General features: G+C 38.9%; 1 protein-coding gene across 3 annotated transcripts in view; it reads left to right on the forward strand.

The window, feature by feature from the left end:
- The window catches only part of LOC126198805 (uncharacterized), a 146,791-nt gene that overhangs the window by 35,101 nt on the left and 96,449 nt on the right, over positions 1–15,241 (forward strand). For all 3 annotated transcript variants that reach the window (XM_049935378.1, XM_049935392.1, XM_049935385.1), the window contains exon 5: positions 5,860–6,108. In XM_049935378.1, coding sequence (XP_049791335.1) covers positions 5,860–6,108 — 249 coding nt within the window. The remainder of the gene's footprint in view (positions 1–5,859; positions 6,109–15,241) is intronic.

Raw genomic sequence — 15,241 nt, forward strand, 5'->3', positions numbered from 1 at the left:
TCATTCCAATCCCAGGAGCGGAAAGACTTACCTTAGGGGGATATGTGTGTGTGTGCCAGTGTATACCTGTCCTTTTTTCCTCCTTTTTTCCCCCTAAGGTAAGTCTTTCCGCTCCTGGGATTGGAATGACTCCTTACCCTCTCCCTTAAAACCCACATCCTTTCGTCTTTCCCTCTCCTTCCCTCTTTCCTGATGAGGCAACAGTTTGTTGCGAAAGCTTGAATTTTGTGTGTATATTTGTGTTTGTTTGTGTGTCTATCGACCTGCCAGCGCTTATATATATATATATATATATATATATATATATATATATATATATATATATATATATATATAACAGAGGGAAACATTCCACGTGGAAAAATATATCTAAAAAGAAAGATGATGAGACTTACCAAACAAAAGCGCTGGCAGGTCGATAGACACACAAACAAACACAAATATACACACAAAATTCAAGCTTTCGCAACAAACTGTTGCCTCATCAGGAAAGAGGGGAAGGAGAGGGAAAGACGAAAGGATGTGGGTTTTAAGGGAGAGGATAAGGAGTCATTCCAATCCCGGGAGCGGAAAGACTTACCTTAGGGGGAAAAAAGGACAGGTATACACTCGCACACACACCCATATCCATCCACACATACAGACACAAGCAGACATATTTAAAGACAAAGAGTTTGGGCAGAGATGTCAGTCGAGGTGGAAGAGTAGAGGCAAAGAAGTTGTTGAAAGACAGGTGAGGTATGAGTGGCGGCAACTTGAAATTAGCGGAGATTGAGGCCTGGCGGATAACGAGAAGAGAGGATATACTGAAGGGCAAGTTCCCATCTCCGGAGTTCGGATAGGTTGGTGTTGGTGGGAAGTATCCAGATAACCCGGACGGTGTAACACTGTGCCAAGATGTGCTGGCTGTGCACCAAGGCATGTTTAGCCACAGGGTGATCCTCATTACCAACAAACACTGTCTGCCTGTGTCCATTCATGCGAATGGACAGTTTGTTGCTGGTCATTCCCACATAGAATGCATCACAGTGTAGGCAGGTCAGTTGGTAAATCACATGGGTGCTTTCACACGTGGCTCTGCCTTTGATCGTGTACACCTTCCGGGTTACAGGACTGGAGTAGGTGGTGGTGGGAGGGTGCATGGGACGGGTTTTGCACCGGGGGCGGTTACAAGGATAGGAGCCAGAGGGTAGGGAAGGTGGTTTGGGGATTTACCTTCCCTACCCTCTGGCTCCTATCCTTGTAACCGCCCCCGGTGCAAAACCTGTCCCATGCACCCTCCCACCACCACCTACTCCAGTCCTGTAACCCGGAAGGTGTACACGATCAAAGGCAGAGCCACGTGTGAAAGCACCCATGTGATTTACCAACTGACCTGCCTACACTGTGATGCATTCTATGTGGGAATGACCAGCAACAAACTGTCCATTCGCATGAATGGACACAGGCAGACAGTGTTTGTTGGTAATGAGGATCACCCTGTGGCTAAACATGCCTTGGTGCACAGCCAGCACATCTTGGCACAGTGTTACACCGTCCGGGTTATCTGGATACTTCCCACCAACACCAACCTATCCGAACTCCGGAGATGGGAACTTGCCCTTCAGTATATCCTCTCTTCTCGTTATCCGCCAGGCCTCAATCTCCGCTAATTTCAAGTTGCCGCCACTCATACCTCACCTGTCTTTCAACAACTTCTTTGCCTCTACTCTTCCACCTCGACTGACATCTCTGCCCAAACTCTTTGTCTTTAAATATGTCTGCTTGTGTCTGTATGTGTGGATGGATATGGGTGTGTGTGCGAGTGTATACCTGTCCTTTTTTCCCCCTAAGGTAAGTCTTTCTGCTCCCGGGATTGGAATGACTCCTTATCCTCTCCCTTAAAACCCACATCCTTTCGTCTTTCCCTCTCCTTCCCCTCTTTCCTGATGAGGCAACAGTTTGTTGCGAAAGCTTGAATTTTGTGTGTATATTTGTGTTTGTTTGTGTGTCTATCGACCTGCCAGCGCTTTTGTTTGGTAAGTCTCATCATCTTTCTTTTTATATATATATATATATATATATATATATATATATATATATATATATATATATATATATATATATATATATGTGTGTGTGTGTGTGTGTGTGTGTGTGTGTGTGTGTGTGTGTTTTCTTCAATGAAGAAGGCTTTGTCCAAAATCTATGATACAAAACAGTCTTTTTGGTGTGCCTGTCTGCAATTTAATGGGTCATCTTTACAGTGAGTAGCAATTTAGTCTTTCACCTAATATTGTTACATTTATTTCCTAATTTCAAGCAAAATTTCACTTTGCATTGTTCCTAGCACAAAACAGACACTACAAAACATACATCAAAAACATTTCAGTCAAATGACAATAGCTTTAGAAACTGAAGAGAATATGAATGATGTGAAACAAGGTGAAGGATATGTTGCTGCAAACCAGTTTTTGCCAGAACTCTTTGTTGCCCCATGAAAAAAAAGTATTGTTCTTTTCCTGAATGCATCTATTGTAATTTGTGCAGCAGTGTCTCATTATTGCTGAAATGAGATACATTATCTATGAGGGAATACCACATAAGAAGAAGAAAATGTGGTTAATATCCAGTCGTATCTTGACAAAAATCAAGTTGATGTACAGATTGCATCTAATTTTTAACAGAGATAAATACAAGGCTGTGCTGCCCATGAAACTTAAAAGTGTGGTATCTTTTGGTTAATGATTAATGAATCACAACTGGAGTCAGTCGTGTAAGCAAATACCTAGGAGAAACACTCTCTGGAATCATTAAGTGGTTCAACTATAAACTCAGTAGTAGCTGAAACAAATGAGAGGTTTCAGTGTATTTGTGGGATGATGGAAAACTGTAGTTTGTTTATGGAAAGTGTTGTTCTCAAAACACTTGGACGTCTTATACTGGAATACCAGTATTTAAATTTTTGGATCCATATTGAACTGGACAAACAGGAGACACTCACCAATATAAAGAAAGTCAGTTACCCTGTACAGTTGGTCACTGGATTCTTTGCTTCAGCTGACAGCAGAGAGAGAGGGAGGGGGGAAGTGACAGAAATTCTTAAAAATAACACCTACTTGGCAGTGAAAGAATGAATATATGAGGAGTAGTCATAAATTTTTCATTATAATGAGAAAAAGTCAAGCTATGACCCTGAAACTAGTTGATGGTGGAAGTCTTTTGCAGCTACACAAAATGACAGTGGCTTGGTAATGTGGGAATTACTTATGATTAATTTCTGCATTGGAGTGATCCCTGACACAGATCCAACCATATACACTACTGAAATCTGTACGCTGTGAACTCTGAACACTTATTAATGTTGTCTTGCCCTATAAGTGAATACGAATTATGCAACTTAAAATAAAAGAATGATTCACATGAAATATCACCCCCTCCCTCCCTCACCCCCGCCCCCCCCCCCCAAAAAAAGGAAAAAGAAAATAGCTAAATAAACAAGGTCTACTGAAATAAGAAAGGCTATTCATTGACACTGTTGATTTATTGCAATAGAAGCCTGCATGGAATATGATGTGCAATGTAAATAATATAGGAAAACAGATCCAACAAAACACTAAGCACAATTATGTCAATAGTAATGGTCGGTCAGCAAAGTTGCATGAAGGTATAGAATTCTCTGTGTAACAGCTTCCTGTTTGTGTATCAACAGTAACACTATCTGACTGACTCTATCTTATCTGACAGTGAATGTAAACTACTAAACTGAAGGGTTGTGCAACATGCATTAATTGAACAGCTGCTTCTGCAAGTCGAAAGGACATGCCACTGAGGGTGTCTAGCAATGTGGAAAATTCTATACATGCTGGAGCTGCAAATACACTCACTATAGACAGCTGCCCATCTTGGGTGAACACTATGCTTGGCGCTGCCAAAAATCTGCACAATCTCAACCAGGGTGCCCGCGCTTATGCTTGAACATCGGACTTCACCTCGCTTGCCGCCCATGGGCAAACTCTCCTGCTAAGCTTCCTGAATGAAGTTCTTTGCCCCAGCTTAGCTCTATGATGCATACACCACACTGTCCCCAACAAAACTTCAAATATTCTTCCAGGCCCTTTCTTCCCCCCCTCCCCCCCAAAAAAAAAACACTCCACATGGAGCACCTACAAATTTCACATGATGAAATACCCCATGCCAACCCCATAATCAAAAATTGGTGCATAGTGTCTGTCCAGGAGATGGACAAAAGTCACTCCTTAATAGAATGACTTGCTGCCAAAAGTTACTAACATCTCTGATGTCACAGTCTGCTTCCCAATCATGATGCTTATTTTTAGCATGTGCAGAAAATCACTTTCCAAAAAAATACACATGCTGTATTGATGACAAATGCTGAGGCATCCATCAGGGTGAGACTATCTCAGATTCAGAGTAGAAATGTTTTACAGTGCCAGCAGATACAGTTCTCTGACAAAAGGGTATTTGGCCATATTCTGAATGTCACAAAAGACATTGAAAAAGTTATCTATGATTGATTTTCTCTTTTTTCCACTATCACTTTGATTTGCTAGTCTTTGAGCCCCAGCACCTGCACAATGCTTGTGTTTCCTACTTCTTCACAAAGAGATGGTATGCCACTTTGTCCTTTGTTATTCAGACTTCTTTGACCAAACTGGAAGTGTCTGTGTCACCTGGTCACTGTGTTTAATGATGATGCATTGTTACACTATCTCCACATGGACTGTTGCAATATTATTCCCTTTCAAATGCAAAAACAAGTTACTGCACAATACTTTATCACTGGATTGCACTGTTGTTGTTATTTTTTTATTGTAGAGGAATGCTGTGGTATTGTGGAAAGGGGATTTCACTGTCAACCAGGATTGCAGGCATGTGTCTGCAGACAAGCAAAATATTAATCATATAACTTCCTTTTTTTTAAAGTGATAATTAAAACTTTATGACTGACCCCCATAATATTTAATTCAAAACAAGGACCAGTTTCCAATGCAAAATCTGTACATATTGTTCAGTTGCCCTTGTATCACTGCCCAAATACCATCAAAATGAAAAATAGTCTAATAACAACCCAAACACATGCATATAATCGTTCATGTGATGCTCCATCTGCAAATGAATTTGTTAACATGTTACAATGAACATATACACACAAAGCTACATTGTTCTGGCTGAGACAGTGTAACTGTTTACATCTGTGTGAGTTGGCTCTGCAGGAGGACATCTTTCAAAAACTCAGCAACATTTTCAGTCTTGTTTATATGCCTGTTGACCACGCAATGCCTCAACTATAAAGGTAGTCATTCTCTTTATTCCATGATGCACTATGTATATTGCTTGTATCTTTTTGATGCTTTCCTCTAGAAAATCCTGTCCTCTTAAGCTATTCTGCTGATTGAACACTTGTTTTGTATCTGAGGTTAAAAAAATACAAATATTGCATATATTTTAGCAGTATGGGCTGCTGAATAATTAATCTGTGAGACTGTTGGTATTGCTCAAGAGCACTTCTGCAACAAGTCTGCAACATTGTAAGTCTGAGTTCAGTTTGTGGGGAACAATTTTTGTATTTGAAAATTACTGCTGTCCTAAGCACAGCAGCTTTATTGTGATATTGGCAAGTGATTTTTTTAAATATTTACATAAAAGTGTCTTGCTTATTGTTAATTTTTATTTTTTAGGATTTTGTGAAGGTGATGTTACATCACAAATATTTCACATTGTTCAGACCATTGTTGTATTTTTGTGGTTAGATTACATTTACTGTGGTTTGATTCTGATTTTTCTTGCCTTTACCAGTGTTTATATCAGGCACATTGTCAACACAATCAAGAGTAATGGCTTTTTTTATATTCCTAGGACAACACTTTTAATGAGACTCAAACCTTTCTGTGGACTGGGAAGCTTCACTTGCATAACAGAGTGATGAAAATTAATTGGGAATCTCAAATAGAACATGGAGATGGAAAAGTAGAAGTAGTGTGTGCTGATGGTTCAGTGTACATTGCTGATTTACTTATAATTACAGTCCCATTAGCCATGATGAACTCCCAAGGAGATTCCACTTTTGTTCCTGCACTGCCATGCCATACACCTGATACTATTAATGTAAGTCCACCTGTTATAACTAGCTTTTCAATTAGTTGTTTTATGGCAGTAATTATAAATAGAAATGTTTCATTTGTGGGTCAGAGTTTAAGTGTGATACACTGCTCATTTTTTTCAGTAATGCAGGGAAAATGATGTTTTTGTTTGCTTAAATAAATTTATATGTGCTTTAATAATAAAAAAGTGATCCATGTTCATATCCAGTCAACCAACTTCAAATCATTAGTTGTCTTAAAGGTAAACACTTGAAAACCTGAAACCTTCTGACTGTTTACAACCATTTACCAGACTATAGCTAGAATATCGACTTCTGTCGTTCATAGGCAATTTTACCTACTGGGTAATTCAGCTACCCCTTACAACCTAACTCAGAATATCGAGCTTCCACCAGTGCTTTCCAATTCCTTAAATTTCACAGATGTTTCCCTGGCTTATCTATCTGACTTACACTTCTGCAAAAACAGATAGGTTAGAGAATAGCTTTGACATAATCTATAGATTTTTTACAGAATTAGTTTTTGAGTTTGCAGTAACGTGAATACTTTTAATGTAACTTCAATACAGAATGAAACAGCATGACAGACCAGGAATCAGACTTGGATCTTGGCCTTTAGCAGATAACATTATTATCTATTGAGCAACATAAACATGCTTCACAAACTGACACTAAACTTAACTGCCCTCAGCCCGATGGAATGTGATTTTGAGGTCAATGTAATATGAAAATAAATAATAGCCTGCAGTTTTTAATTTTACTGCTTCTCATGGTGTAATGACATGATAAACTATTGCTTGAAATTCATCTATTGATGGTAATATCAATATCAGAAGTATTGTCGTGGCTTTTTGGCTTTTAAATAAAAGATATGCTACAGACCTGCAGCAGGCTTTTCTTTCACCTTTCCTTTCTGTTCCATCATCAGTTATCACAGTAAGATGCAGTGAAACAGTTATTTGTAACAAGACAAGTTTCATATCAGCACACACTCCGCTGCAGAGTGAAAAATTCGTTCTGGAGTTATTTGTATCTCATAATCATATACTTTGGGAGTGATGGCACTTGTAATGAAGCAGCCTATATACACCCATAATAATTTCTTGCGGCTCAAAGATATGGTCCATATCTTTCAAGTAGACACCATTCTCTGACTTGCATCTCCCTACCTTACTCCAGTAATCCTGCTGGGTAAGAGGGACCTACAGTTTTACATGGAATCCGAATCACGAGTGGTTCCTGGTAGATCTTCACATCATTGAGAAGTGAAGGCCAGGTTAAAGGCAAAATTTCCTTGGTTTGGCTGGGATTTGATCCCAGAACCTTTGTTTTCAGGTAAGCACTTTACCACTAGACCACCAGGCCTGACCTATATACACTCATGACCAACTGCATTAAAGACAGCTGCTGCATTGGAAGGAGATTGCTCCTGTCATTATTGTGAATGGAATATAAAAAGATAGTGGTGCATTTAATCTTTAATGCTTTAGTCAAGTGAAATATAGTCTTAGCAATATTTTCGCTTATATATCAATAGTTGAAATAGCAATTCACCCCTTTGTTGAAAAAATTAATTACTTCTGATATAGAATAAAATCACAAAGTTGAAATAATATCTTACACAGTTTGGCAAGACAAGACAGAAATGAAAATATAATATGGAAGATATACATTTTCTGTTGATAGTTTTACTAAACAAGATGACCATTTCTGACTTGCAGGACATAAGTAATTTTGTTTTATTATTTTATAGCTTAGAAAAAGAACCAGACAGCTTTTGGAGCAATCACAAGTACTGTTAGGAACATCAGTAAAGCTGTGCTTACTCCATGGTAATTGACTACCACTGAAATATCTTTGACTGGTAACATCACTTCTTGTACAGCAGTAGTATTGAGATTTGTACTTTAAAACAAATTCTTACTGCATGAACTATGCTGGGAACAGAGGAGAGTTCTCATTAGAAAAATTTATCTGTAACTTAAGCACTTCATTTTTAACATCTTTGTCAAAGACAGTAGATATGAATAGAAATTGTATTGGTCCATAAGTGGGTGTAGCTTCTTCAATTCCTTGAAACCACATATTTAGTTGTGATAGTGGCAATCTGTTCGTAAAAAATTGTGACTGGTTCTCTCAGCCTCTCAACCCAAAGCTTGTCAAAGTGCTGTTTTACTTGGTTTTATGGAATTGTTGCTTGATGCCCCATGATTAACAGTTGCAGAAAGCTTCATCAAGCAGTTTGCTTGAACTATCCTATGGTGCTTTGTCTGACAGCACTGTTCCTAATAGGTTGCATGAAGCTGCAACATCCATATTCTGAGATTACAAGGCCATAGGTGCTTGTTTTCTGTCTAGGCCTTTATATTGAATTACTAAAAGGATAACAGATGTCTAGGATTCAATTTTCTTATTAACACCTATTGCTGGACTTCATTCTTTCATTTCTTACTCTTGATAACTATGTTTGGCAGAGCCTTGAGAATGTCAATGATTGTTTCTTTATTGCAATGCATTGTATTCAGTGGCTTTAGCCTTACCTTGAAAGTGCCCATTGTGCAAGTTTTTAAATCCTACCATAGTGGCAAAAAAGTTTGTAGATGTTTTGGAAAGAAGAGCTTTCTCTCAGTTAGTCTTTACACCATATTTAAGAACTAAATTGAAATTGTGACCTGCACAAAGGACAAAGTAGGAAGAACTTGCTAATTTCTTGATACTTTCTTGTATGTCATTATCTGGCATTTAAGTATTATTAAGTCTACGTCTATGTTTATTGGGTAATAGTGGTTGCCACTACATGATCGGCGTATGTAAAATGCGAACTGTTGCAGTGTTAGGGAATGTAAGTAACATACCTAAGGTAGAAAAATTCAGTCATACTGTTTGTGAAATGGGTAAAGAAACAACACATCACACAGGAGGAACCACCAACAGGAGCAGTGCTCGCAAAACAGAAAACAGGTGTCCAATCCCAAATCCTCCCCCCCCCCCCCCCCAAAAAAAAAGGACATATTCGTATTCACTTCCAACAACAAAATTCTTTACAAAAGAATCAAGAAATAGGAAAAAAAGGACTTCAGGTAGGATATTATGCAGACAACATGATGCCACAGAAAAAACTTAAAATGCATGCATAGCAGCCAAAGACAACTTTATTAGCTAACTAGCAACTTGTCCAGCTTTGTCACACTAAGTATCTACAGTCAAATGACGTGTCTTAGTGCAGCAGTCATAAAATATATATGGAAACATAGACCATGAAATAGGTATGTATTAGTGAAAACTGTATCAAAATCCCTACATTAGTTCTTAGAATTAGATTTCACATAAAGACAGAAAAATGTGATAGGAAACTTTAATTCAGCATAGTTGAGCCAGTCTACACTTAATACAATGCAATTAATGTGTTTACAACCAATGTAAATATTCTGTGTGAATCAAGAGTGTATGTGTGTGTTTGTGTAATTATATATGTCTTTTTATTTGTAGCATATCATGTATCGGAGGCTGCCCGAGTGATCATGTCTGAAGAACACAAAGCAAAAATGAAAAAGAAACAGACATGCCTGATCTAGATGTATAGCCCATGACAGCATTCCTCTTGTAAACTTTAGTATATAGTGATTTATTGTTGAGACTCATTGCTGCAATTAGTTCTTAGTGGTAGACATTTTTGTCCTAGATACAAAGAGTTGTTCCCACATGTTGGTTTGAACGAAGGAAAGCAGCAGACTGGAGACTGAGTTGTCTGCAGTGCTGCTGAGAAAGGAAAACTGTATATAATTGAATGAAATTGCACCCCACGCTGAAATAGGTTTTTTAGAAAACATTTTAGTCTGTGTGTAAACAATCAAAAACCACAGATTTTGACTCTGAATGTTTTTTCACAATGCAGTTGTACTCAAAGAATTGCTTAGAATATATCAATTTTAAGTAAGTTACTGCCTATTGTTCGAGGAATATACAGTGGATTATGAGTGCAAATTGTGATTGATAATCTGAGTGAAGCAGGAATTGAAATTCTGAAATAGACATCCGTTTTTGAAATACAGCCCCCAACCATTTGTAGAAATCTTTGAAAATCTTCTGTAGTCATCCTCAAGGAATTTCTGAATCTCATTCCATCCTGTACAGTTAAGATGTCAAGAAGATAGTGCCCATATCAAGAAGCTCACAAATCCACCAACATTTATGAGCACATGAAAGTCAAGATTCTTTTACCACTCTTATATAAGATTTCAAAATGTCCAAAGAATTAATATGTGAATATGTTAAGTTGTTTCCACACTGACCATGGTAATCTGAACAAGTGCTGCATGTTGTCAGTGTATCTACACCTACAACTACATCTATACTCTGCAAACCACTGTGAGGCGCAGGGCAGAGGGTACGTCCCATAGTACCAGTTATTAGGGATTCTTCTTGTTCCAGTCACATATAGAGCCTGAGAAGAATGATTGTTTGAATGCCTCTGTGTGCACACTAATTATTGTAATGTTATTCTCATGATCCCTATGTGAGTGATATGTAGGGGAGTGTAGTAGATTCCTAGAGTCACCATTTAAAGCAGGTTCTTGGAACTTTGTTAATAGAATTTCTCAGTATAGTTTATGTCTGTCTTCAAGACTCCAGCTCAGTTTCTTCTGTATCTCTGTGACACTCCCATATGGATTAAAAAAACCTTGACAATTTGTGCTGCCCTTCTCTGTATACATTCAATATCCCCAGTTAGTGCTATTTGGTAAGGGTTCCAGAAACTTGAACAGTATTCTAGGATGGACCACACAAGTGATTTGTAAGCATTCCCCTTTGTAGACTGATTGCACTTCCCCAGTATTCTACCAATAAACCAATCTACTATCTGCTTCACCAATGACTGAGCCTATGTAATCATTCCATTTCATATCCCTACAGAGTGTTACACCCCGGTATTTGTATGAGTTGGCCAGTTCCGGCAGTGACTCTTTGGACACTTTGTAATCGTACTTAAGACTGGTAAAAGACTCCTCACTTCCATGTGCTCATAAATGTCATAGGATATTATGTTTTTTTCATTTTGTGAAGTGCACAATTTTACATTTCTGAACATTTAAAGTAAGATGCCAATCTTTGCAGCACTTTGAAATCTTATGAAGATCTGACTGAATATTTATGCAGGTTCTTGCAGACAGTACTTCATTATAGATAATTGCATCATCTACAAAAAGTCATGTGGTACTATTAATATTGTCTCCAAGGCATTAATGTACAACATGAATAGCAAGAGTCCCAACACACTTCCCTGGGGTACACTGAAAGTTACTTCTACATCTGATGATGATTCTCCATCCAAGAGAGCACACTGCATCCTCCCTACCAAAAAAGTCCTCAATCCAGTCACAAATTTCACTTGGTGCTCTAGATGATCAAACTTCTGACAACAAGCATAGATGTGGTACCAAGCCAAATGCTTTTTGGAAGCCAAGCAATACTGCATCTACCAGACTGCCTCAATCCAAAGTTTTCAGTATGTCATGTGAGAAAAGTGCAAGTTGGGTTTCACATGATCAATGTTTTCAGAACCCATGCTGGTTGGCATTCAGAAGGTCATTCTGGTCAAGATACCTCATTATGTTTGAGCTCAGAATAAGTTCTAAGATTTTACAACAAATTAATGTCAAGGGTATGGGATGGTAGTTTTGTGGATCATTTCTGCTACCCTTCTTGTAGAGGGGTGTGACATGTGCTTGTTTCCAAGAACCTGGGACGGCGTTTTGTTCAAGGGAACTATGATTGATTATAGTTAGAAGAGAGGCTAACTTAGCCACAAATTCAGTATAGAATCTGACAGGGATTCCATCGGGCCCTGGAGCTTATTTCATTCATCTTTTCAGTGGTATGTGGATTAAATTGGGGAAATCTTTCTTGGTTTTCCTTTGTAAAGGAACATTTGAAAACAGAAGAATTTCAGGTTTTGCTTTGCTACCTTCAGCTTGCATTCATGTCTCATTCACTAGGGTCTGGACATTAACTTTAGTACCAATAACAGTCTTTACATATGATCAGAGTTTCTTTGGTTTCTTTGAAAGATCATTTGACAATATTCTGCTATGGTAGTCATTGAAGGCATTACACATTGTTCTCTTGACAGCCAAACACATTTCATTCAGAATTTCTCTATCTATAGCCCTACGCCATCCTCAAAGAGGTCAGGTGTATTTGTTGTCGTTAGATCCAACTTGTTTACATAATCAGTGTGATTCCCAACTATTTGTTCTAGGTAGTTTTCAGGGGAGACATTTAGTACTGTTCCACAGGACGTCTTATCATGCCCACCACTAACAAAACTGTGATCTTCCCAGTTAATTGTTGGATGATTTAAAGTCTCCACCAGTGATTACAGTATGACTGAGGAATTTATGTACAAGTGAACTGAGGTTTTCTCTAAAGTTTTTGGTTACATCAAGGGATCATTCTGGTGGGCAATAGAAGGATCCAATTATCATTTTATGCCTACCCCAGATACTGAATCTTGCCCAAAGAAATCTCACATGCAACTTCAATTTCTGCCTTGATGGATCTGAGTTTCTTGTCTGCTATGGCATATACACCACCTCCATTTCCCAATAGCCTATCCTCTCAATATACACTTAAATATTCCCAAAAAATCTCACTGCTTTCAATTTCATGTTCAACCAGCTTTCTGTACTTAACATTGTGTGAGCTTCACTCTTTTCATGAATGCTTCAAACTCTGGCACTTTGTTGTGAATGCTTCAGTAGTTACCATTTGGATTTTAATACCCTGATCTGTGGGGGCATTTCTTTCGAGCTTACACTAATACTAGGCAACGGCCTTGCCACAGTGGATACACCGGTTCCCGTGCGATCACCGAAGTTAAGCGCTGTCGGGCGTGGCCGGCGCTTGGATGGGTCACCATCCCGCCGCCACGTGCTGTTGCCATTTTTCGGGGTGCACTCAGCCTCGTGATGCCAATTGAGGAGCTACTCGACCGAATAGTAGCGGCTCCGGTCAAAGAAAACCGTCTTAACGACCGGGAGAGCGGTGTGCTGACCCCATGCCCCTCCTATCCGCATCCTCCCCTGAGGATGATACGGCGGTCGGATGGTCCCGATGGGTCGCTTGCGGCCTGTAGACGGAGTTAGTTACACTAATACTGTTGGGTTTCCTACAAACATTGTTATCTGGATTGGATGGAGAGTCACTTAATCTAAAAAACTGTAGTGTGTGCCCCACACACAGCCAGCTGCCTGAGTAGCAGCCTCTGATGTGTAGTGCACACTCGACTCACTTAGGGGGACCCTACAGTTCTCAATGCTATGGCGCAAGTCTAGGAAGCCACAGCCTATCTTGTCACAGAACCTTCAACTCAGAACCAAAGGGTCAAGATCAGTTCTGGGGACAATGTCGCGAATTATGAGCTTTGTTGAAACTCCATGCTGAAGGCTAGTCTTCTCTCCCTTCTCTACCAGTGGCTGGAATGACCCAAGTATGAACTTGGAGTCTAAATGACAGGCATCATTTGTTCCAATGTATGCCACAATCTGCAGTTGATTGTACCCATTTGCCTCAATGGCTGCTGGAATAGCCTCTTCAACATGTTGACTGAGACCTACCAGCATACACAGTGAGTGCACTTGGTGTCCTTTCCTGTCCATTGCTGCCATTTTGCTAAGGGGTACCATCATTCACAATGCGTTTGAACTGCCAGTGATTCATAGACCTCCACCCTTTTGTGTTTGTCTCCTCTTGACTCTGGACAAAACAGGATTCCGCAAAACAGTTGAACTTAATCCCACTGGCTCTGTTTGAGTTTCAGTGAGAGGGAGCACCTCAAACTTGTTGGTTAAAGGGATCAGTACAACACCCTGAATCCTCCCTGGTCTCTGTCCACCCTGTACAGGACATACTGGTACCAGTATGACAGCTACACAACTCTTGTAAGCTCTTTCAACACACTGATTTACAGCAGCTGCCAATCATTTGATGGTAGTCAGAGCAATTTCCAACTGCTTATGAACATCAACTGATTCATCCCATGTTTGAGAACAGCATTCAAAATGGAGTTGCATAGTGGCAGTGTAAAAATAACTTTAAGTTAAGCCCACTGATTATCTTTTAATCTGTTCAGCTAAATAGTTGTTAATTCCCCACAAGAATTGAAGCAAATACACAAAATGAGATGTCTATGAAGGCAACACAAAAACCTGTGGTAAAAATTACTAGTTTCATAAAACATTTTGAGGGTAATTGCAGTTGTTTGCAAACTAAAAAACAGTGTAATTTATGATGGATGCAGACAATATATATGGCTACTCCTCTAAGGGAAACTAGATGTAACACAATATTTTTGTTAGAATGTCTGCTACAGTAACTAAATCACAAATGCTGATTTACTACAGATTGCTCATAGATTATGCAAAGTACAATGGTAACTTCTGAAAATACTCAAAACACACATTTATGTGCATTGATATACAATGAAATTCAGGAGTGATGTATCCTTGGCAGAACTGCGAATCAGGAATACTGATCTGCTATGAAATAAATGACATATCCAAAACACTCATACCAGTAAGTTATGAAAGTATAGTTTTGTAAGTGTCTGAAAATTGTCAAAAATAACCTATTTCTCACATAATTGTACAGTGAAATTGGAGAACAGTTGTTTTGAATGAAGATAGGCCTACTGTTCTCTAAAATTTCAAGCGAGCACAATGAAGTTTAAGTGTGAAATTGATGATAACAGTACGAGTTTTGCAGCACTCATGAACGTTCAAAATTTCACAGTATACCACAATACAAATCGGTACTGATTCAGTCAATGAAGGATCAGTAAAATAAGTGAATCTAGAATTTTAAATCAGCACACAGTTCTTGTACACTTGATCTCACACAAAAGAAAATTCCGAAGTCAGCTTTTACATATAAATAAACGTTTGTATTGCATGGATTTGTCACTTAGCTGATTATGTGCACACTTCTACAGTGGTGTGATGAAGAAAGACACTGAAGCATGAGTTTATTTCCGTGACAGTCACTATGTCAAAACAAGTGGAGCATTCGCATGCACTTACTTTGGCCTTGTCTGCAACACTCCATGCAGAGCTTGCTTCTAAGTTCTGCCATTCACCACTA

The sequence above is a fragment of the Schistocerca nitens genome, chromosome 1 (genome assembly GCF_023898315.1).
Source record: "Schistocerca nitens isolate TAMUIC-IGC-003100 chromosome 1, iqSchNite1.1, whole genome shotgun sequence".
In the NCBI taxonomy this organism is placed as follows: Eukaryota; Metazoa; Arthropoda; class Insecta; order Orthoptera; family Acrididae; genus Schistocerca; species Schistocerca nitens.